Here is a 21,739-nt window from a genome sequence, read left to right on the forward strand (position 1 = left end):
CATCTTACTGCCCGTGTTGTAGCAACGGCATTGCTGCTTTCATCCTTCCTGGGTAGTCTGTGTCGATGTCCGGGAGCCCTGAACGGCAGGAGGTTCCTCAGTCACTAGCCCGAGTGGCTTTAGGTAGCTGTTCCTTGTCTCTCCATCTTCAGAAGCTGAATAATTCTCCCTCTCCCTGCCTTAGATTATTATCACGGCCTTTTTGTTGCCTTAGCGCTGTTTTACCTAGAGTAACAAACTGTTGTTAATCTGCAAAATTTTGAATTAAACTTTTGGAATGATCAGGTGACTTTAGGGTTTTAATGTCATTCTTTCTGTCTCCCGCAGGGCCGAGTAGTTGAGAATATTTCGAAAAGATGTGGGGGTTTCTTGCGGAAGTTAAGCCTGCGTGGCTGTCAAGGAGTGGGAGACAATGCTTTAAGGTAGTGGTACGGCTTCTTGCTGCTTTTAAATGGGATGTAAAGAATGATTTGGTTTCTACAACCACAGAGGATTGGAATAATTTATGAACGCTTTGGAACTGAGATCTCTGGCTTGTGTGTCTAATTTAAAACGCTGAGAGCGGTAACATATAAGCCTTTCTAATTTCTCATTTTTAACTTCACCCAGTAGCCGTTTTTCTCAGTTCTCATTACAATTATGCCAGCTGCTGCTTCAGGCTAAGTAGGAATTGGCACCGAATTAGAAGCTTTTGCCTTTAGGCTGGGAGATGCCAAGGCAAGATATGGGGCGACATAAATTATTTAGTTGGTTTATTTACGTATTTATTCTGTTTGAGACAACTTTACAAAATGGTATTGGTTAAAACCAATGTTGTGGAACATCTGGAAGTCTATTGCCTGAAAAATACCGTGTTTTCTCTTTCCTTTTATTAAAGGACCTTTGCGCAGAACTGCAGAAACATCGAAGTATTGAACCTGAACGGCTGCACCAAGATCACAGATGCGTGAGTAACGTTCCCATCTCTGCTCGCCCCTCATCCCCTCTTCTGTGGGCACCGTGGTATATTCTCCACCCCCTTTATTTTTTTAAGGGGAGGCCAGGCTTGAGCGTGCAGTAGATAATATAAAGTATGTCATATGAAATGTATATGACTGTGAGTAGATCTATTGCATGAATGCGCCTTGTGTGCTCTCTTTCAGTACGTGCACCAGCCTCAGTAAGTTCTGCTCTAAACTCAGGCACCTCGATTTGGCTTCCTGCACTTCCATAACCAACCTGTCCCTGAAAGCACTGAGGTAAGAGTCAACAACATTGACTTTTGCCGGTTGATTCCAGAGAGCGTGACCCACCAGTGCCCCGTGTCTCTCGTGTGCCTCGGAGGAGACTGACGCAGGCTGAGGTGTAACTGTGATTAGAATTCAGGCATTCCCCAGCAGAGCTCAACGTTCCCACGCTGTGCCTCCTGGTTTGCTGAGACACAGGAGGACTCAGTGAAAGCTGCCCTCGACCTTGTTTGTATCCGTCCTGATGGTTATTAGCAGTAGAAGACGAATTACATTCCATTAAAGCCTTGGAGGAGGGATTTCAGGGGAGACAAAAGTCTTAGTTTGCCTTTTTAAAAATACTCATTTAGTAAGAGTCAACTTCTTCATTGGAAGTATACCGTGGCGTACTGAGCAATTGCTTACATAGCTAGAGGGTGAACACCAGCGTGTGACTATTTGTCTTTTTAAACTGCTTAGGAGGCATATAACTGCTTAAATCTGCTAAATGGAATTGCCAAGTAATCTAGAAAAGGAAGGGACAGACAGACATTGGTGGGAAGATACTGAGACAGAAAAGGAGGCAAAAAAAAACCCACTAAAGGTAACAATAGAGGCCAAGCTATTAAAAAAAAAATAAATTCAAGTCACATACCAGTGGAAAAAAAAAAAATACAGGAAAGATGTATCACGGAGAAAAAAATACTGGAGGGTGAATCTAGGCACCAGAAGAAAACACAGATTTGAAAGAACAAATGAATGATTAACTTGTTTTTGTAGCTACATCAAAATACTTTGAGCCTTTCCCTGAGGGTCTTCATCCTTGACTCTAATTTCACATGGTCACATTTGTGCTGCAGCTATCTTATATACATGATAGCATCTATACCTCTTCCTAATTACAAATTGCACTTGAGCGTTACTCCTACTGGCAGCTATTTGCAAATGCAAAGTTCCACCTGGAAAGTTAGACACAGAAATCAGCTCTGGTTTGGGTTTTCATGGAGGGGGCTTTGGCTGCATTCAGATCCAGAAAGCCCAGAGTGTCTGTCCTCGTACAGGAGCTGGGAGGTGTCCAAAATGGGGTAAATCGGTGGTCTTTTACCCTACTAATGCCCTGCTTTAGAGCTCCTCATGCTGCCTTTGGAGAGCTCGTCACACCTGGAGGTGACGTCCGACAGAAGCGTTCCCCGTGGGGGTGTGGGTGCGCATCGTGCTGGAGTGGGTCCCAGAAATGGGTATTTCCCAGATTCTGGCTTGAAGCAGGACTTCCTTCAGAAACAAAACCAAGTTTGCACACGCTTTTCCTTTCACCTCCCAAGCGAGGGATGCCCACTGCTGGAACAGCTGTATATCTCCTGGTGCGACCAAGTGACTAAGGATGGCATCCAGGCCCTGGTGAGAGGCTGTGGTGGACTCAAAGCCCTGTTTCTGAAAGGCTGCACGCAGGTACGGCTCTATGGAGAGCGCTGACGTTGAATGATGTCAGCTGGCTTATTTCTGCTGTAACCGCAAGCGTGGGGATGAAGTATTGGGGGATTTTTCTCTTTCCAGAAATGTTACGTTACTGAAATTGCTCACAATCTGTCTGTTGGAGATTAACTGCTTTTATTGAAATTCTTAATAGCTTTGAGCTCAGCGTGAATAGTGGGACAGCGAACAAATTGCATATCTAGCTGTAGAATCATTCTTCTTTTTTTTTTTTCCCCATCGGGAACACATTGAGCAAACTTTTTTAAAGAGGAGACAACTCTGTTATTCATGGCTGGGCCCATCCATTCCTGAAGGCTCAGAAAATTTGAGAAAGCGTGACAGTACTTTCATCTGCGCTGGTGATAGGATTTCCTCTGCGTGTCCTTTGGATCTTCTAGTTAGTCAAAGAGAATCACCGCGCGTGTGACTCCTTGAAAAGACTTCTCTGCAGCCAGCCAGGAACGTAGTGCTATTCCCTCACGTGTATCATATGGCTCTTGAGCTATAACAGTGTGTTTTGAAGAGGCTGCAGAGACGGTGGTGCTTGGACTTTGGAATGTATAAATACACTAACTCTTACAGCTGAAAGGGGGTTTCTCACCCCCGTTAGGCTCCTTGTTATTTAGACTAACTTCCTTTCATCCTTCTTTACTGTCTTACCTGGTGAATCATTGAAAAGTTTAATATGTTAAATATTTCCCTGTATTACAGCTTGGCTGAGGAGTTATATCAATTATGAACTGGGGTGTTCAACCTTGAGCATTACTCTTCCAGTGAGCACGAGCTCCTTGCAAAGCTCATTCACAAAGAATGTGGGGGCTAGTTCTTATTTTTTCACTGAAGTGGGCTGGGGTCTTTTTAACGCAGACAGATAGGCTAGAGAGGAGCAAACATTTATCTCAGAATCTTGTCCTTGAAAAGGCAGAGTAAAACTGACCCTGCAAGAGTTGAAACCTGTGACCCAGAGGCCCCTGAGAGTTTTAAGAGCCTCAAGATAGACCTGGAAAATGACCCCTGCTCTGCTAGATCCTTGTACCCAAACACTGGCAGCCCTTACCTGTTTTGGATTTGTTTGTTTGTTTTTTCTTGGGGGTAGGGATACCTTAAGTACGAGTCAATAAGTGTCATTTTTTTCTGCTGTGTATAGAAAAACAGCTATGTGTTTTTATTTTGCAAAAAGCTTATTTCTCCTGTGCCTGGACCCAAAGTCCCGAAAGGTTATGTTGATAAGCAAAGCACTAATACAGAGGTTATGTGCACAAAGCAGTAATACCCTTGTGTGCACAAGCAAGCCCAGCTGTAAGGGCTACAGTCAGTAGTTTTTCTAAATTTATACCACTGTTGGGTTTTTAATATGGGTATACATGGCTGTAAAAATGACTTGATTAAAGATAGAACAATCTCAGCCTATTTTGAGAATCCAGGTCATAGAAACAGCTTGAGTTTCTAGTAATTTATGGAGTCGTGAGTAATATTGATGGCAATACATCCTTGTTATCAATTACTTGCCATCTGTTCGTATAGATGTAAGAATAGCAGGCTTTTTTATCATCAGAAAGCAACCTGGGCATGTTTGTGCTCCTCGCGTTGAAATAAGCCTTCTTTTTTTTTGAGTTCCAGTATTGCAATATAAAAATGGTGTTACTCGTGGGCCCTCACTAGTGAACCTTTTCCTTAATTCCTGTAAATAGTTTCTGATTCCACTACTTGCTTTGTTAATGATGCATGTTGGACAGATCAGCTTTTCTTTAAATAAGTAACTCAGTGTTGTGGGTCTTTTGAACTCTGTTCCTGAGGTGGTTTGAGGAAGGGGGGAAAAAAAAAAAGCATGCAGTTATTGTGTGGATTTTGAGATTTCGGTGCACTGCCCTCCTTCCCTATAGGTATCCAGACCACAGATGCTTTATTGTTCTGAAGATTTATTTTGACGATTACTTCAAGTATTAACAGGTTGCTTCAGTCTCTAAATTTTTCTTTCCAGCTTGAGGACGAAGCTCTGAAATACATCGGTGCACATTGTCCTGAACTGGTGGCTTTAAACCTTCAAACATGCTTAGTAAGTGAAGCTTCCTATGATTTCCCTGCGCATTTAGAGGCCATCTCTAAGCAGAACCACTCATCCCAGAAACGTCATCATCCGTGCAGACAGGGCAATTGTAAATTTTACGAGACTTTTAAAAATCGTTGATGAAGAACAGCTTTTTGGTAGCGTTCAGTAGTGCTGAATAAGCCCCCGAAACAGTGTCAGAGAATTCAGTTTGTCAGAGTGCTTCATCTCTTTGCCCTGCCCACGGGGCTTCTAAGCTCATTTGCAGGACTGGCTGGAAAAATTCTTTCCATCGGGCTGGAGTGTTTGCGTGGTGATTTGCCAGGCGGTTCCTCCGGTCTCTTTATAACACTGAACCCAGAAGTGCAGTTTCCCTGCACAGAAGGGCTCTAAATCAGTTATTCTGCAGTGCCAAATATGGCTATTTATGGGAAAAAAAAAATTGGAATGGGCTCTTTGTGCATACCATCATGCAGTTTGACGCAGTGGTGACTGGACAGTCTCTTCCACGGAAGCAGGCAAAGCCTTTGGGGGCTGCAGGTCTGTCCTTTCCCAGTCCTGTGGAAGGAGTAGCTTTACCAGTTACTAGACTGGTTAGAGACTGGTGCCCATCCATCTGAGACTGGGTGCTTGCAAAGGAAGAGCCAGGCTGTTGGCAAGTTCCAGACCTGTGTCTAGGGGAGAGGCAGGAAGGGGAGAGGCAAACAGGCAGAAGGGAGAGAAAACTAATATGGTTTTTGATTGCCTTAACTGAAAATACTGAGTTCTTTGCAGTTTTTATTTCGTCTCACCCCGGCGCTTGGGCTTACCAGCCCCCAGGCTTGCTGGTTGCTATTTTAAAATGAAGCTGTGCCAGTCCCTAGGCTGGTGCTTTTCTGTGGGAATCGAGTCTGGCTGCCTCTGAAAATCCAGAACCAAAGAACTGAGTGAGGTTTAACCTGGTCCTCCAGCACACACAGCCTCTGCCACCTATTGTCCCTTTATCCCTCACCCCACTGTAAGCATCGCTCTCCATCCCCTGCGGCTCCTTAGCACAGCCACGCCGAGCCCCAGCCCCTCGTGCTCGCGTGGGGAAACGCCTGGAGCAGATTGATGCACCGGTGCCGTCCCAGACTGGTGAGCAGGGCAGGCGGGGCTGGACGGACCCCGCGTGTCCAGGCGCAGCGGGTCGATGAGCTGCTGAGCCACGGGGTGAATGTAACGTGATGTGGGCTGTGAGCCTGTCTCTCGCAGTTCAGGTTTTGGTCCCAAATCACTGAAGTGTATTTTTAAAAGGTTGTTGGTGAAAACAACCTGCTGCTTGTTTTGTGGGTAACTCTGACTGTTAGGTGCTTTCTTGTCTTGAGTTTCAGCCGGGAAGGTCTGTACGAGCAAGAGTTGCAAAGGAAGGCAGGAGACCGAGTCTGGGCCCGCTGCTACGGTGCCTTCCCCCATCGCTCACGTGGCCCAAGCTCAGAAACATTTCCGTGCTTGTGGAATCATTTTCTGAATGCTTACAAGTCACTTCAATGTGGCTTATCCCGTTTCACCTGCTCCAGTGAAATATTTGAATGCATTTTTGGGTTGAAAGAAGCCTAACTTGGCCTCAGTTAAGTGCCCGGTTGGAAGTGTGAGGAGGAAAACGCGCCGTGCCTTGCACCTCCACCTCCGTTGTTATGGCTTGTGATGTTGTTATTGTTTTTCTTGTAGCAAATAACAGATGATGGTCTCATTACAATATGCAGAGGATGCCACAAGTTACAATCCTTGTGTGCTTCAGGCTGCTGTAACATTACAGATGCCATCTTGAACGCCCTGGGACAGAACTGCCCACGGCTTAGGTAAGTCTCCGCTGCAGTTACCCGAGCTCCAGCGACCCGTTGCGTGTTGAGCAAAGGGCCTCGGTGACGTGGCCGTGCAATATTTGAGCCGTTTTAGACTCTTGACGGTCCTCCTGAAAGTGCGCTTTTTATCACTGAGCTTTTTCAGGGCTTTTGCTGTGGGATGGCCGTAGTTTTTACCCAAACTCGCGGTTTCTAAACTTGTGCGAGTAGAGCAGTGGTAGAAGAGCTGCGTGCCGTGGTGGCGTGCGCTGCCAGTAGCTCCCCGAGTACAGTCTCCCCTTAGGCCGCTGTGTACCTACTTCTGTTCCTCCGTGAAAAACGGCTGAGGTTCGGTTACCTTTGTGTTGAGAACTGAAAACACATTTAAACAACCTTGTTTCCCCTTGTCGTGTGACGTTAGCAGGGTTTTCGTGCTGATTTTGTAGCAGATGGAATTTGTGCGAACTTTCACTCTGCTTGACAGAGTGGGCTCCCAGTGACATCTCTGCAGGTGTTTGCTTTTTTATTTTTTTTTTCAGATTTTTTTTTTTTTAATTAGGACAAGTTTCTTCAGGAAGCCTTCGCTATAATTCATGGCCAGGTGCAGGAGGAAGAGGGAGTTTTACTGTCTGACATCTGTAACAGCTGAGTGGCCTGTTTTAAATGGCATAAAATACGTGTCTTCTTGGGGGGGCGGGAGGGAACCCACAACTGTTTTCTGTGATAAGCTCATTAAAAGAATTCTGGGTATGAAGCGCAGCATGCAAGTGTATAGAAACCAGTTCTGAAAGAGGAAGGTAAAACATGATTTCAGTTCCAGTCAGTTTCTCTGTTTGTGTTCAGCTGCAGCTTTACAGTATTGAGCTCCATACGGTAAAACGCGTAACGCGTTTCAGGCAAGTCGGCTTTCTTCTCGATAAAGGTAGATAAATGTGTTAGCATGGTGAAGCAAACCTCTGCAGAGCTGCGGTAACTGTCTGCCAGGAAGTTGATCTGTTGTCACAGAAGCAAGCAGTTCGCCTCTTGGAAGACTTCAGACCCTTCTGTCGTGGCATGAAATATTTATTCTTTCGTGCCCGTCTGCCAGGTTGTCGTGTGCGACGCCCTTTTTCACGAGATCTCTGTTTTGGGTGGAAACCGCAGGAGATCGCTTGGGGAGGTTGTGGAGTGTCCAGCAATGGAGGTTTTTAAGAGCGCCTTAGCGCGACAGTTGTCGGATTAGACCTCCGTGCCCCGTAGCGGGGCGCGGCCTGGGCCACCCTTGGAGTTCCCTTCTAGCCTGGCTTCTTTTCTTTCCCTGTGACCTACACTCAGGTATAGAGGGTGGATGCTCTGTGCAAATTATCCTCTCAGAGAGCACGGCCTAAACCGGGTCAAACTTTTCTGGGTTGCTGGAAGCTTGTAATGAAACACTCTGAAAAGCAAAATGACTCCACCATGGTTATTATAAATTCTTTCTGTGCAGAATATTAGAAGTTGCAAGGTGTTCTCAACTAACAGATGTGGGCTTTACCACTCTAGCTAGGGTAAGTGCTCATCTCCACTTTTTCATCAAGTGTCTGCTTTTCGTGATAGATATGAACAAACAGTAGCTTTCTCTTTAATATAGATTTTCCTAATGCTTTTGGCCTCGGCGTTTGAGTGGAAGCTAAGTTCTAAAAATTGGGTTGTATGTAATCTCGGGCATTGCCCTGACCCACACGTCTAGGAGGATGTGTGTCCAAACTGTGTGACGTGTCAAATATTTGAGAGTTATAAACTTCACCATTGTTTTTTCTACATTAATCTGTGTTCTGTACAACTGACCCTAAATTTAACCTCCTTTACTTTCTGTGAATTAAAAAAAACCACCTCGGTGCCTTTAAATGAGTGAAATTACTAGATTTCCGCTACTGTGCTTGGTGGTGTTTCATAAAGAAGCAGCAAACTTCCCTTTCAGTCATCATGTTTCATGGAGGAAAAACCTTCCTTTTTTAATTAAAAAGGGCTGGTTTGTTGTAGTTGCGTTTATATTTGCTGTCTGAACTTTGCATTTAGCGTGTGCAATCTTTTGTTTGTTCCCAGAACTGCCACGAGCTTGAAAAAATGGACCTGGAAGAGTGCATCCAGGTAGGGGGTGCCACCGCTGGCTGATACTTTGGGTTTTAGCACAGTCACAGCAGCGTGGGAAGATCATGAAAACGTGGATTGTCTCTAAATCGGAACTTGGTTTAGAATCCTGAGCAAGAAGGTCGGATATATTTGGACAAGAAAATATTGTTGTTGTAGTTTGATCCTGTGTTCGTGTTTCAGAGTAATGAATGCCATGGTAAATAATAAGAGACCTTTAATCGTGATAGATGTGTCCTGAAGGTCGTGTAACAGAGGTGTGAATTGTGACCCTTGACACAAGATAAAGTCCCAGAGTACGATCTCTGCACCTAAGGCAAGGGAAGGTTTGTGCTGCGTGTAGTGCTAGAAATAACAGAAGTTACCTGTTTTTAAAAAATACAGCCAGGTGGTTAGAACAGCAGTGATTTTATAGAGGACGTGGCAACAACTTGAAGTAAAACTGGGGTGCCTGGGGTGCCTGTGCTACCATTAGCCTTCCCCAAAGGCAGCGGGATGAATTGTAATGAGCCTGGTATTGTTGAGTCTCTTATAACCCTGTGCTGCAGCTGTCTCTGTTGGTTTTAAGGAGCGCTCTCATATGTGACTACACGCTATTCTGTAGGGTATGTGCCGTAAGCTGGTAACCATTTCAAGGTAGCATTTACGGGGGAAAATAGTTGAATTTACTTGAGATCCCATGAAAAATCTCAAACCCTAAGGGTAGATTTTGAAATCGATTCAGCTGAAGACAGTGGAGATAATAGGATTTTGCTTCCTGCCATGAGAACAGCGTGACCCCAGTATTCTGTACTTCCTGATGTTTACAGGGCAGAAATTCAGGAGATCGCAAGAGGAAATTACAATAGTCCAGACAGGAAGTGATTTAAAGTTAACCCAAAAAAGGAAGAAGAAAAATTGGGCTGTGTCCTTGGACTGACTGCACTGAACAAAGACAGCCCAGCAAGTTCCCTTCTGAAGGCTTTTAGATTAGAAAGCCATTGTGTTGAGTCTCTTTCTTCCTGAAGAACAGAGAGGAACAACTCAGCAATCCACCACGCTGTCGGAAGGGGATTTGAACACCTCTTGTACTTTCAGGGACAAACATTTAGGAGACGTTGGGGTGTTGAAGAGGTGTGCTCGCTTGCTTCTCTCAGTTGTGAGCTCATTTCATGAGAGCTACTTAAGGAAGTGTGGGGAAAAAAAAAACCACATACCTATGTCTTAACAGTCCTTTAAGGACATGAGCTGATATCTGTAAGGGAGTGCAAGAATCCGTACGTCTGAAATGTGGTCACGCCGGAGATGAGTTCCTGAGGGGCTCGGGAGAGTGGCTGTGGGGAACGCTGCCATGGATTAGGCAAAAGTTTGCAGCTTTTCTTTTAGGGCGGGAAAGTCCTTGTGCAAAGCACCCAGCGTGAAAGGGCTGCTTCTTTTTTTCCAGATAACAGACAGCACACTAATCCAGCTTTCCATACACTGTCCACGGCTTCAGGTTCTGGTGAGTATTATAAATGAGACTTTCAGCATTTTCTTTCTATAAACAAAGGGATTTTAAGCACTGCCCGTGGGGATTTGTCTCTCTGACATCACAGACACGTTGCAAAGGCTTGGAAGAATTTGGCTAGAAACTTGACCCTGAAGAACCTCTTGTCCCTCCCCTACTGCTAGCATTAATCGCGGTCCAGGCACCCACAGCTGCCTGAGAATGAATTATAGGACACTGGGTTCTCCTGGTGCCGGCCTCTGGCTGTCCTCAGCAAGCCTAGCAGAATCTGCAAACCGGGCTGTCAGTCCGTCTGCAGGAGAGGGGACTGCAGCCCTTCTCACCTGGGGTGTAAAGCTGGGCAGCTGAGACCTGGAAAGCAACGTTCCTCTCGGTCTAAATTTTTGGGAATGGAGTCCTGGTCTCCGCTGTGTCCCGCCTCCATTGTTGTCGTGAGAAAACCCGTCCTGGGAGGTGGGGGGATGCGGTCAGTGGGTTCTCCTGTGCAGCCATCCCTTCTGCAGGCTGCGCCCCTCAACCAGGCAACAGGCTGGTGCTATCCCGTAGCTCAAACCCTGCTTCTTCCTCAAGAACTTTTAAGATGCAGCTGCCTCAAAACAAAAAAATGCACCAAGTAGGTGATGATGTACTTCTGCTGGTCCCCGGAGCCAGTGACGGGGCCCTTCCCAGGGTGGGTAAGGCCACAGATTGTACAATGGTGGTTTCTTCGATAGCAGAGGTGTTCATTCCGTTTCTGTGCTGTCCTGCCTCCTGCCCCTGTGGGTCTCATCTTTCAGCAGCTGCCCTTCCCATTGTGCTTCAGCTCTGAGTTTTGCCCTTGCAGGCGTGTTGGTCATTGGGAGCCCAGTGCCTGGAGTCTGAAACAGCCGTGGCTCCAGTGCAAGGAGAGGCTATAGACCCATCCAAACCCCCCGTGTGGCAAACCAGTCCAAACCAGTGAAGCGTGGGCCGCCTTCTCACTCGTCCCACAGTGCCCCCCGGCAGGGTGTTGGCTTCTGCTTGCCGATGGCAGGGGCTGCTAACGTGCTGTGTTTGGGTGCAGAGTTTGTCCCACTGTGAGCTGATCACGGACGACGGGATTCGTCACTTGGGAAACGGCGCCTGCGCACACGACCGCTTGGAGGTGATCGAGCTGGACAACTGCCCTTTGATCACGGACGCCTCGCTGGAGCACCTGAAAAGCTGCCACAGCTTGGAGAGGATAGAACTGTATGACTGTCAGCAAATCACGCGGGCAGGGATCAAGAGACTCAGGGTAAAAAAAAAAAAGGCAAAAAAAAAAAAAACCCACCACAAAAAAATCCCCAAATTAAAACACCGCTAAGGCTGTGACTTGAACACTTTATCCGGTGGGAGGAGGGAGGGCTGAGGCTTCAGATTCCTCATGATCTGGTGCTCATTCTTAAAAGTATTGTGAGAAGCATCACCTATTAAATGAATAGCTGTCCCGCCCTCAGAAGGCTGGATGGGGAGGGACACGAGCTGGTAGGGAAGAGAGATAATCGCTGCGTTCACCCAGTAGTAGCAGAAAGGACCAGAGCAGACCCAGCATGCAAGCGCGCATTTTACAGGCACTCGTGCTCCTGTAAACGCGGGGCCGAGAGGTAGAGCCGCAGCAAACATGTAGAACGGCACCTCCCCTCGACCGCTTTCCGTGCCCAGCGTAGATTGTAGCGCGCTTTGTACTAAACGCTTCCCATATAAATAACTCCAGCTAATCCTGTAATAAAGCCAGCCTGATGTAGGGGAGGCTGCGCGTCCTTGTGAGCGGGACGGAGCCAGCGCTGGTCAGCTGAGGCGCTCCGTGTCCCCGTGATTCCCCTCCCGAGTCTGTTTCTCCATCTGTAAAAGAGGAGCGATGCTAACATTTCATCTGCAAAGAGAACACTGCTCCGTGCAGTTAGATGTTCCGTTCCCCGCGGCGTCCGCGGGATTAATGGCGAGGAAAGAGCAGCATTTTTTCTTATTGCCTGTAGCTCTGTTTTCTGGTAACAGAAAAAGCTTTGCTAATCCAGAGTCTGTGGGGAAATCACGCGGGTGAACTGAAAGAGTCCGACTCTGGTTTTCATGTGTCTTTTAGTTCGTAGTCTGAAGACAAGTAAGCCAGGCCTAGCTCAGGTTCTCTCTGACTCTTGCGCTGCCACTACCCTTGTCACTTTACACATTTTGTTTGTCTTTTCAGACCCATTTACCCAATATTAAAGTCCATGCCTACTTCGCGCCTGTGACTCCACCTCCTTCGGTCGGGGGCAGCAGACAACGCTTCTGCAGATGTTGCATCATCCTATGACACTGGAAGTGGTTATCCTTGCAAACTGAGTATTTAACTACACTTGTAGAATTACGGTGGACACCAGTATCTTCAAGGAAAGCGATACCAGTGTCATTTGCAAGGGCCAGTGAGCAGGGCTGCGGTGTCAGGCCCCTGTAGCCACCCATACGCATACATATACACACCCCACCTGTTCCAGCAAACCGATGAACTCTGCGGTGTGGGAGCTGGAGCTGTGTTGGCGTTTTCTGTAGGTGGATTGGTCTAATTCTGAACCATTCCTACTGGGCATGCTCAGATGAAATCACTGCGGTAAGGAGGGGAGGGTTTTGCGCACCCAGGATGGCTGTTGGCTGCTGTTGAGGTTGGAATAGTAACTGAAATCCTTTGAGACGGGGAGAGAGGGGGAGAGGAAAGGAACGTGCTTTAACCCCGCATCCGTTGTCCAGAAGGAAAAAAAAAAACCCCAAACCCAGACCTGGAAATCCCATGTTTTGTGTCCATTTTTCAGCGAGGGAATGAAACAGCAGCTGTTGTGAGACATGATTTACTTGTGCTTCTCTACTTCCCGTTCCCTGCTGACCACCCTGAGCATGCTCACATTGAAGGTTCATCTGTTTCTTCTGTGTTCTGTAGCATCCAGCTCAGAGGCTTCCTAGACTGTTGTGAGATAGCTTGAAATCTGTAACGTCAGGCTCAGTTTTTTACCCTCCCTACATCCTGCTTTTTTTACAGATTTCTAATTCAGTGATTTTTTGAGATTTACCAAACAAAAGTTACGACTCAATTTAAATTTAAAAAAAAAAAACAATTACTTTTTACCATTAGGAGCCTGAGCCTGTAATTACCAGTTCGAAAGTATTTTTAAATGGCAAGTGAGCTGCGCTACGGGCTCAGCTCTTGTAGGCTTCCTGGCCTGTTTTTATCAGCGATTGGGTGTCTGAATTTGTTTTGCATTTCAGGTTTTATCCCAGCGACAAGAATATAGAACCCCTGATCTAGGGAAAAAGTGATAGTCTCTGTTCCAGTGACTGTAAGTTCCCTGCTCCTGCTTCCTCTCCAACCCTTCCTCCTGCCCCCAGGGAAAGCGAAGTAGAATCTTTTTTGCTCGTTGTCCTGGTCGAGAAATAATGACTCGCTAATGGAAGCGGGAGGAACAGCAGGCCTGAAAATTCACCCTCGATTATTGTCGCGTTGCTGCACGCTGAGGTGCGAGCGCTGGGTGATTTTGCTGACTTTTTGCGTCTTCCGCAGGTAAGTGTCTTGCCCCGGAGAAGGAACCATCTGAAGGAAGCGGGGGTTTGCTCTGTGCCCTTCCCAGCTGCCGGGGCGCGCGTTCGTAGCAGCTGGGTTTGAGGCGTTTCAGGCAGGATTAGCCCAGGCGCCCCAGAGGCGCGCAGGCAGCCGGGGCCGGCTCTGTCGACTCCCCGTTCCCCGGTGCCAGCAGCTCCGGCTGCCCAGTAGGAAACGTGTGAACAGATGGGCTGGCGCCGAGGGTTTAATGGGGCAGCACTTGGTCAGACTAACAGGTTTGTGGAAGATGAGCTGACGTGTAAGTAACCGCGCTCTTCCTGCTGGCTGCAGCCCGGGATGGAGCCTCTGTTCGTGGACGGTTCCCAGCGGACTGAGACGGAGGGGAGCGAGTCTGTTCAGTGAGCCTGGCTGCCAGCAGCCGAGGCAGCGGCGCTTCGCCTTCACGGTGAAGAGCCTCGCGATGGGGGAAGAGCAGGGTGCAGCACGAGGAACGGCAGTTTTACTCCCAGGGGCTTGCTTTTTCACTGTGGGTTGCTTTGAGGACTGTGTGTTGCTTCCCAACCCTTTTATCGCTGTCTTGAGCCGTTCGGGCAGTCAGGAGGGTCGCTTGGTACCACCGAAGCTGTATCCCCTTCATCTACAACTTAAACTTCCCCAACCCATCTGTATATGCTTAACAAAGTCTTGCAGATGCACAGTCTGCTGGGAGGAAATCCAGTATGCTGTGTTTAAAAGGATACTGTCAATTCCTTTCCTGTAGATTGCTTTTAATCCGTTATATTTATTCAAATCCTCTTTAGCGCTGTGGATTCTCTCCTCAACGAGCATGTTCCTATACTTCATTTGCAGAACTTCCTCTGATTTTTCAGGGTGGCAGAAGGTAAAGGCGCTTCCCACGGTAACAGCCTGGCTGAACGGGCGGGTGCGCCTGGGGCAGCACCCCGCGATCGTAGCGTTCGCGCTGCTCTGGGGAGGGCGCTTGGTGCGGTTTATACTGTGGCAGGGGAGAGCTGAAATGGATGTGCTGCAAGCCAGGGTGTAGCTGGCTGACCGATTTCTTTGTAAAAGAGCAGAGTTTTCAAGGGAAAACTCAAGAATACAGAACCCAAAGCTTTTTTTTTTTTTTCTCTCTCTCCAAACAGGGTGACAGCATTAACGTAGCTTAAACTACTTGACAGTGTCCTTTTAAGTCAATTATCCGTCTTCAAATGGGCTCTTCCTGATGTTTGTATTTATAAATGCCAATAAAGACCATTTTCCAAGCCGTGTCTTACTAGAGGAATACCTTTGTAGAGCTAAAAAGGGCAGCGCATCGGGCACGGGCTGTGTTTGGGAACGCTGGCTCTGCTGGGCGCGCGCCCTTGTTCCTGCTGAGCTGGAGGGGTGCTGGGTGCTGGCGCCGGGTTTGAGCCGGTGGCTGCGGAGGGCATCGAGCACGGAGGTTCGGAGCCCATCACGTAGAGGGGGGAGTGTCTTTGTACTGTCGTTTTGAGGGGTAAGTGACGTGGAAGGGTGGCTCTGCCGAAAGGTTCGGTGAGGAGCAAGCCCTGGCTGAAAATCAGACCGGTTTCCGAGCTCCCTGCTCGTGCCAAATGCATCTTTTCCAGCCTCTGCACAAGCCCATCGGGTCCTTGATGCGGGGCCGTGAGCCCTTCCCTGTGCACTGACCCTTCCCCTGCCCTCCCCGGGAAACCAGCGTGCGCCCCGGAACCCGAAGCTGCCCCGGGGGAGGCTGTTGCCCCACGGTCGCCGAGCCGAGGCCGGCCTGTGCGTTACCCCCGGGAAAAGTGGCGTTTTGCTGTAACCCGGGTCTGCCTTTCGGCTCCTTACGCGGCCCCCGGGAGCTGCCCTTGGACTTGGCGGGCGGGCGGGGAGACGGAGGGGCCTCCAGCGACAGCGCCCGAGCCCTTCCCGCCTCACGCTTTCGGGAGCTCCGGGGAGGTGGGGTGAGGAGACCCAACGCAACCGAAAATGAGGCTTTTCTGGTCTTTCGAGACACACAGCAGCACTTTTTATCCCAATTCTGTGGCTGTTCCCAACGAGGATGGGGCAAGTGTATGATGGTGTCGCCATGGTTATTGAAAACAATAACAAATTCCTGTTTTCTAAACATCACTGTAATTATTTTTAAATTATTTCACTCTGGATGCGTTGGTCATGGCTGGGCCATGGTGTCACCATTTTTGGGTTGGGGTTGGGTTTTTTTAGGGGGGTGGATGGGAGATCAGTATGACAAGGTTCTTCGCTACAGTGTCCCGGGGTGGGGGATGCGCCCCGAAAACGAGGTTTCAAACATCTTGTCCTTTTCTGACGAAGGATTGCGTGGCTGGGGGGGGGTGGTTGGGGGTGCGTGGGTTGGTTTTGCTTTTATTTCCTGGCATCTGAGCAAGCTGGCCAAGGTTTCTGTCCTCGCTCGGTGCTGGAGCCCAGCACCCAGCTCCAGCGAGGGGGGCTGAGGGCCCTGTGCTGCAGCCTGGGGAGCTGCGTGGGGCCGAAACCGGTTGCCTTCCCGGCCCCTCGCTCCCCCCGCGCTCGCACCCCGGGGGACCCTTCCTGCGTGGCTGCTCCCGCACAGAGGGGACGCCTCGGCGCGGGACCCCGTCACCGATGCCACCTCCCCTGGCGCTGCCGTGCGGCCCCGGCGGCTCGGCGCGGCTGAGCTTCGCTGCGGCGGCGGGACGTGCTCTCCGTGCCGGCAGCTGGCGCTTCCCGGCTGCCCGCTTACCTTGCATGGGGGTTCGGAGATACCTTTTTTATTAAGAGATGATGAAATACATCCCCTGCTCTCGCCAGCCGGTGCCACCGTGGGGCCGGCCAGGCTGTGCCAGCCCCTGCCCTGCCCTGGGAGGGCACCAGGCTGCCGGGGGCTCTGGAAATGGCACCCACTGCCCGCCATCCCGCACCCCCCGGCGCTCTGCGGTTCCCCGGGGCTCTTCGTGCTGCAGCCACAAACCTTCCACCCCTAAAGGTGAGTCCAAGCTCACCTTGGCTTCCCCCCCCGGCCACAGCCCCCAGTGTCCGCTAAAATGGGATTATTCCCCCTCCTCTACACAGACCCCCCATGCCCAGCGTTCCCATCCTCCAGCCCCTTGCCCTTCTCGCTGCTCGGCCCAGCCGGTGCAGCACCCGCGGGGGCCGCCGTGCCCACAGACCCCCGGCCGGGGGGGCTCGGCTGGCCGCCTCGGGGGTCTTAACGCATTTTTAAACTCGGGTGGGCTCACGATGTCTGTTCAGTCTCACGTGCTGGACACGCGAGCTGGAACCTTGTCATACGCTCCCTTGATGATATGTATAATAGAGAGATCTGTAAAATATTATCTTAATGATATTGTAATCTGTGCTTTCCTTGACACTGTGTGGATATAATAATGCCATTAACTAAAAGTAAATAGGTATATATATGTAGCTAAGTTGTCCCTTGTCTGTGATACGCTGCAGGTATCCCCGCGGGCGCAGCGAGGGCCGGGCGGTGGAGGGGACAGTCGGGAAGGGGCTCGTGGGGGGCCGAGCTCCGGGGAGGGTGGTGGGTGTTCCCTTCTCCTCACCCCGCACCCACCAGCAGTGGGTCCACGGGCCCGTGTCTGCCTCTGCCCCCGTGCCCGCTGCCTTCGTCTCTCTCCGCGTTGGCCAACACCCCGATCTCGGACCCTCTTTGCTTCTTCCCCGTGTCCTCCGGCTCCCCTCGGTCTCCACCCTTCCTCTCTGGGGAAACCCGCCGCCGGCTTGTTTATCCCAAACCCGTCCTTTGCCCTACGAGTCGTTTCCTCCCGACGGCCTCCCCTGTCTCGCTTCACCACCCGGCTCTGCCCTCCCCGCCAGCAGCGGCTGCTCCGGACGGTGCTTGGGGGAAGGACTCGGTGTTAAAAATAACCCGTTCCCTGAGCCAAAAACGCAGAAATGAGGCTTTACTGGGTTTTGCCAGCTGGGGCTGTCCCTGGCTCTGTGCCGTGGCCGGCTCCATCCCTGCGCGGTGGGACGGGACCTGCTCTGCCCGGGCTTCATCCGCGCTGACCCGACCGCGGCAGGGGCTCACTGGGGAAGAGGGACTGTCCCCACGCCCAGCCCCGCGCCCCAACCTGACCCAGGGGGCTCCTTGAGGCTGCTCCCACCACGCCGCAGGTGCAGAACCCCCAGGGATCCCTTGCCCAAACCCCCGCAGGGACGAGGCCACGCTCGGGGCTGGCTCGCTCCGTCCTTTAATACAGAACAGGGACGAGGCAAAGGCAACGTGGCGGGCGCGGGGATGCAGCCGCCATCAGCACAGGCAGAAAGGGACGGCAGCGAGCCCGGCCAGGACCCCTTCCTCTCGCCCCTCTGCACAAGGGGTCTGTTGAGCCTGGCAGGGACAGAGGGAGGGCGAACTGTGCTTGCAGGGTGGGCTCCTGGGGATGGTGCCCAAGAGATCCATCCCCGCGCTCGCTCCGGCACTGGCAGATCTCCTTTCCCAGGGGTGACGGAGCTCCGGGTCCTACCGCAGCACGAGGTGGTACCCCTCCGGGCCGTGCGCTGCCCAGAGAGGCGGCTCAGCCGGGGCCATCGTGCCCTGCCCGGCTCTGCCTGCCCGTGGCCACCGCGTTACCTTTGCCGACAGCCACCACGAAGCACGTCTCGTCCAGGAGGTTCCTGATCATCTGCGGGATGGCGGGGCGAGGTGAGGTGGCCGGGCTGGGGGGCTCTGTCCCATCCCAGAGCCCAGACCCCCATCCCGCTGCGGTAAGCGGCACCCGCGGGGGCTGAGCCTCGCCGGGAGCAGGTTGGGGACCCCGAGGGCCTGGGATGGCTGCGGGGCCCAGCACTGCCTGGGTGTCCCCCGGGTCCATACCGTGTCGCTGACGAGGATGTGGATGCCGGAGGGTCCCTGCCGGGACAGCCGCTGGATCTGGCCCGCGGGCAGCCCCAGCAGCTCAGCCAGCTTCCCGGTCAGCTCGGCCGCCGTCAGCTCCTCCAGGTGCACCTCCTGGTACAGCCCTGGGGACGGGGTGAGGATGAGGAGGGGGCAGCGAGCACGGACCCTCCATCCCCACGCTGCCCCCCGCCACCCCCCATACCTGAGCATCCATCCTCCGCGCCCTCGGCCCCGCCGGTGGGCTCCTGCGACACGTAGAGGGTCAGCCGGGGACGTGGGCACCTGCGGAGGCAGAGAGGGGTCTGGTGGGGGGCGCAGGATCCGGCCAGGCACCGCGGAGGCTCCCTGGGGGTCCCCGGAAAGAGGCACCGCGGTGTCCCGGTGGACGTCGGAGCCCACCTGCCCGTCAGTGCGTTGCAGAGGCGGATGCCGTCGGGGGCTCCACAGATCTGGATCAGGTCCCTGCGGGAGAGCTTCAGCAGGTCGGCACCTGGGGACAGGGGGGCTCGGGGGGGTCACAGCCATGGGGGCTGGCTCTGCCCCCCTTCCCCGGCCCTGAGCTGCCAGCGGCCTCACCTGCGAAGCTGGAGAAGATGCGGGCGTAGGCGGAGAAGCGGCGCTTGTGCAGCCACTGCTGCGTTTCCAGGGGGGATGCGCAGGGGCTCAGCGCCTGCTGGCAGCGGGAGCAGAGCCTCAGCGGGGCATGAACCGAGTGGGCACGTCCTCAGCCCAGCTGACCTCTCAGGGGGGGCCATGGGGGGCTATGGGTGTGCACAGGGCTGCACCCATGGCTCCCTCACCTCGCCAGGACTCTCCACAGGGCTCTCGGTAGCGTAGGCGGGTGACACACACACCCTGCAGGGAGAGGGGCTGGGGCTGAGCAGGGGACCTCAGCGGGGGGTTGGGGTCCCGGGAGGGGTTCAGCTTACCTCTCCGGGCTCAGCAGCTTGAAGGGGTGAGGAGACGGCAGCCCCGGGGTGCCCGGGGGGCTGTGGGGTGCACCCAGCGCATCCGGCCACGGGGCGCACTGAGGACGGAGGGAGGGGGTCAGGGGGTGCAGGGTCCCAGGGGGTACCCCGGCCCACAGGGAGGGGTGCCAGGGCCGGGTCCCACCTCGCCCAGCACAGTGCTCTCGTAGGCCGGCTGGAATTTCTCCCGCTCCGATGGCGGCTGCTTCTCCACCTTCTCCCGGTCTGTCTTCTGCTTCCTGTCGGCCCCCTTGGGCTGCGCCCGGGGCCGTGAGCGCGGGCTCGGGACCACCGCCACGGCAGCCAACGGGGACCCCGGACCCCAGAAGCCCAGGGCCCCGGGCACCCAGACCCCTGCGGTATTCAGACCCCCATGCACTCCCCCCCATGCACCCACACCCCGTGCACCCAGAGCCTCGTGCATCCAGCCCCACAGGGTGCTGCAGCGGGCGCTGCCCCATGCTCAGAGCAGGGTTTGCCAGCAGCGGGGGGCACCGGTCGCCCTGGGGTCACTGGTGCCCCCTCCCAATACCTTGAACACCTTGACGAGGCAGCTGGCGGAGTGGAGGTGCTCAGGGGGGTCCCCCTTGCCCCCCGCCCCGAAGGTGTCGATCTGGATGCGGAAGGGGACCCCTTTCTCCCCCCCATTCTTCCGCAGTGTGAACTCAGTGCTGATGCAGTGAACCTGGCCGGGGACAGAGGGGTCGGGGTCAGCTCCCATGCCCCCCCCGAGTCCTCCCCAGTCCCTCCAGTCCCCAGCCAGGCCTGGCTCCCACCTGCACGAAGACAGACGTCCGCCTCGAGGGGTCCCAGAGGAATTCCACCGTGTTGAGCAGTGTGGGGTGGATTTGGGGTTCGAGGATGCCGACGGAGAGGGGGATGTCTGCAGGAGGGGGGTGAGCACAGCCCCCCCAGCCCCTCCCCAGCCCCCCATCCGCTGCCAGCGCTCACCAATGTCGAGGATGCGATCGCCCGGGCGGCTCCACCGCCAGCCCTCCAGCTGCTGCTGCTCCGAGTACTGCAGCCGCCGGTCGTGGAAGACCACCCGCACCACGCTCTGCGCAGCAGGATCAGGCCCGCGCCACCAGCCGCGGCTGTGGCTGAGCCCATGGCCACAGCCCCTCACCCCACAGAGGCAGGGCTTAGCTGGGGCTGAGCTGGGGCTGGACCAGGGCTGGACCAAGGCTGGACCAAGGCTGGACCAGGGCTGAACTGGGGCTGAGCTGGGGCTGGATCAGGGCTGAGCTGGGACTGAACTGGGGCTGAGCTGGGACTGAACTGGGGCTGGACCAGGGCTGGATCAGGGCTGAGCTGGGGCTGAACTGGGGCTGAGCTGGGGCTGAACTGGGGCTGAACTGGGGCTGAACTGGGACTGGATCAGGGCTGAGCTGGGGCTGAGCTGGGGCTGAGCTGGGGCTGGATCAGGGCTGAGCTGGGGCTGAGCTGGGGCTGAACTGGGGCTGAGCTGGGACTGAACTGGGGCTGAACTGGGGCTGAGCTGGGGCTGAACTGGGGCTGAGCTGGGGCTGAGCTGGGGCTGAGCTGGGGCTGAGTTCAGGTCAGAGCTTTGCCACACGGCTTTGCCCCAGGGTTTGCCCCAAAGCTTCATCCCAGGTTTTTTTTTGGGGGTTCCCCGCCACTGTCTCACCTTGAGCATCCTCCGTCCCTCCCCACTGGGGTCCACCCGGGGGTTCCCCATCATGCGGATCTCGTATGACTGCCCTGTGGGGGGCGGAGAGGGGGCAAAAGTGGGTGCTGAGCCCCCAGAGGAGGGGTCCCACCCCCCCGGGTGCCCCCAGCCCTCCCCAGCTCACCCTGGTTGAGGTAGGTGAGGGTCTCCTCGTGGTGCCGGACGGCGGGAGAAGTGGGGGCGCAGAGCACGTACTGGAAAGCCGGGCAGGGGGGCTGCGAGGTGGAGATGCCGTTGGGTTCCTCCTGCTTCAGGTAGGGCAGCACAGGGGGGTCCCTGCGAGAAACACCCCCCCCCCCAAGAGGGTGGGCACTCAGGTGTGCCTCAGCTTCCCCAAAAGCAAGGGATGCTTTGGGGTGGGGGGGTACCTGAGCAGCCCAGGGCCGGAGATGGGGTACATCTCCCCAGGACTGGACCAGTAGTGGTCAGGTTGGCCGTGCCAGAAGAGCATCGTGGGGGTGTCCAGCGAGGGGGGACACACACACAGACAGACGCACAGACACACAGAGGGTGGCAGCAGGAAGGGACAGGTTGGTCCTCCCTCACTTTTATAGGCGCAGGGAGGGGTGGTGAGAACGGGGTTGGCC

General features: G+C 53.3%; 2 protein-coding genes across 6 annotated transcripts in view; one reads left to right on the forward strand and one right to left on the reverse strand.

Annotated features, from left to right (window-relative positions):
- The window catches only part of FBXL20 (F-box and leucine rich repeat protein 20), a 43,939-nt gene extending 29,029 nt beyond the window's left edge, over nt 1–14,910 (forward strand). For all 4 annotated transcript variants that reach the window (XM_064473498.1, XM_064473497.1, XM_064473495.1 and 1 more), the window contains 11 exons: nt 328–422; nt 878–946; nt 1,143–1,238; nt 2,528–2,654; nt 4,660–4,734; nt 6,415–6,545; nt 7,993–8,053; nt 8,592–8,636; nt 10,060–10,116; nt 11,165–11,377; nt 12,305–14,910. In XM_064473498.1, coding sequence (XP_064329568.1) covers nt 328–422; nt 878–946; nt 1,143–1,238; nt 2,528–2,654; nt 4,660–4,734; nt 6,415–6,545; nt 7,993–8,053; nt 8,592–8,636; nt 10,060–10,116; nt 11,165–11,377; nt 12,305–12,412 — 1,077 coding nt within the window. In that variant the 3' untranslated portion in view covers nt 12,413–14,910. The remainder of the gene's footprint in view (nt 1–327; nt 423–877; nt 947–1,142; nt 1,239–2,527; nt 2,655–4,659; nt 4,735–6,414; nt 6,546–7,992; nt 8,054–8,591; nt 8,637–10,059; nt 10,117–11,164; nt 11,378–12,304) is intronic.
- A 2,305-nt stretch (nt 14,911–17,215) lies between these two features.
- Nucleotides 17,216–21,660, reverse strand: LOC135317180 (transcription factor CP2-like protein 1). Of its 2 annotated transcripts, none has more exons than XM_064473006.1 (15): nt 21,521–21,660; nt 21,277–21,428; nt 21,111–21,184; nt 20,414–20,519; nt 20,239–20,345; nt 19,995–20,147; nt 19,608–19,718; nt 19,424–19,521; nt 19,295–19,349; nt 19,071–19,164; nt 18,894–18,984; nt 18,697–18,776; nt 18,471–18,616; nt 18,228–18,279; nt 17,216–18,154 (listed from the first exon to the last, which is right to left on the reverse strand). In XM_064473006.1, the coding sequence occupies exons 1-15, from the start codon at nt 21,601–21,603 to the stop codon at nt 18,117–18,119; spliced, it is 1,440 nt and encodes a 479-aa protein (XP_064329076.1). In that variant the 5' UTR covers nt 21,604–21,660; the 3' UTR covers nt 17,216–18,116. The 2 variants fall into 2 exon arrangements, with proteins under 2 accessions (XP_064329076.1, XP_064329075.1); XM_064473005.1 differs by having other exon boundaries at nt 19,071–19,167.
- Nucleotides 21,661–21,739: the final 79 nt, after the last annotated feature.

This window comes from Phalacrocorax carbo, chromosome 25 (assembly GCF_963921805.1).
Source record: "Phalacrocorax carbo chromosome 25, bPhaCar2.1, whole genome shotgun sequence".
NCBI lineage: Eukaryota > Metazoa > Chordata > Aves > Suliformes > Phalacrocoracidae > Phalacrocorax > Phalacrocorax carbo.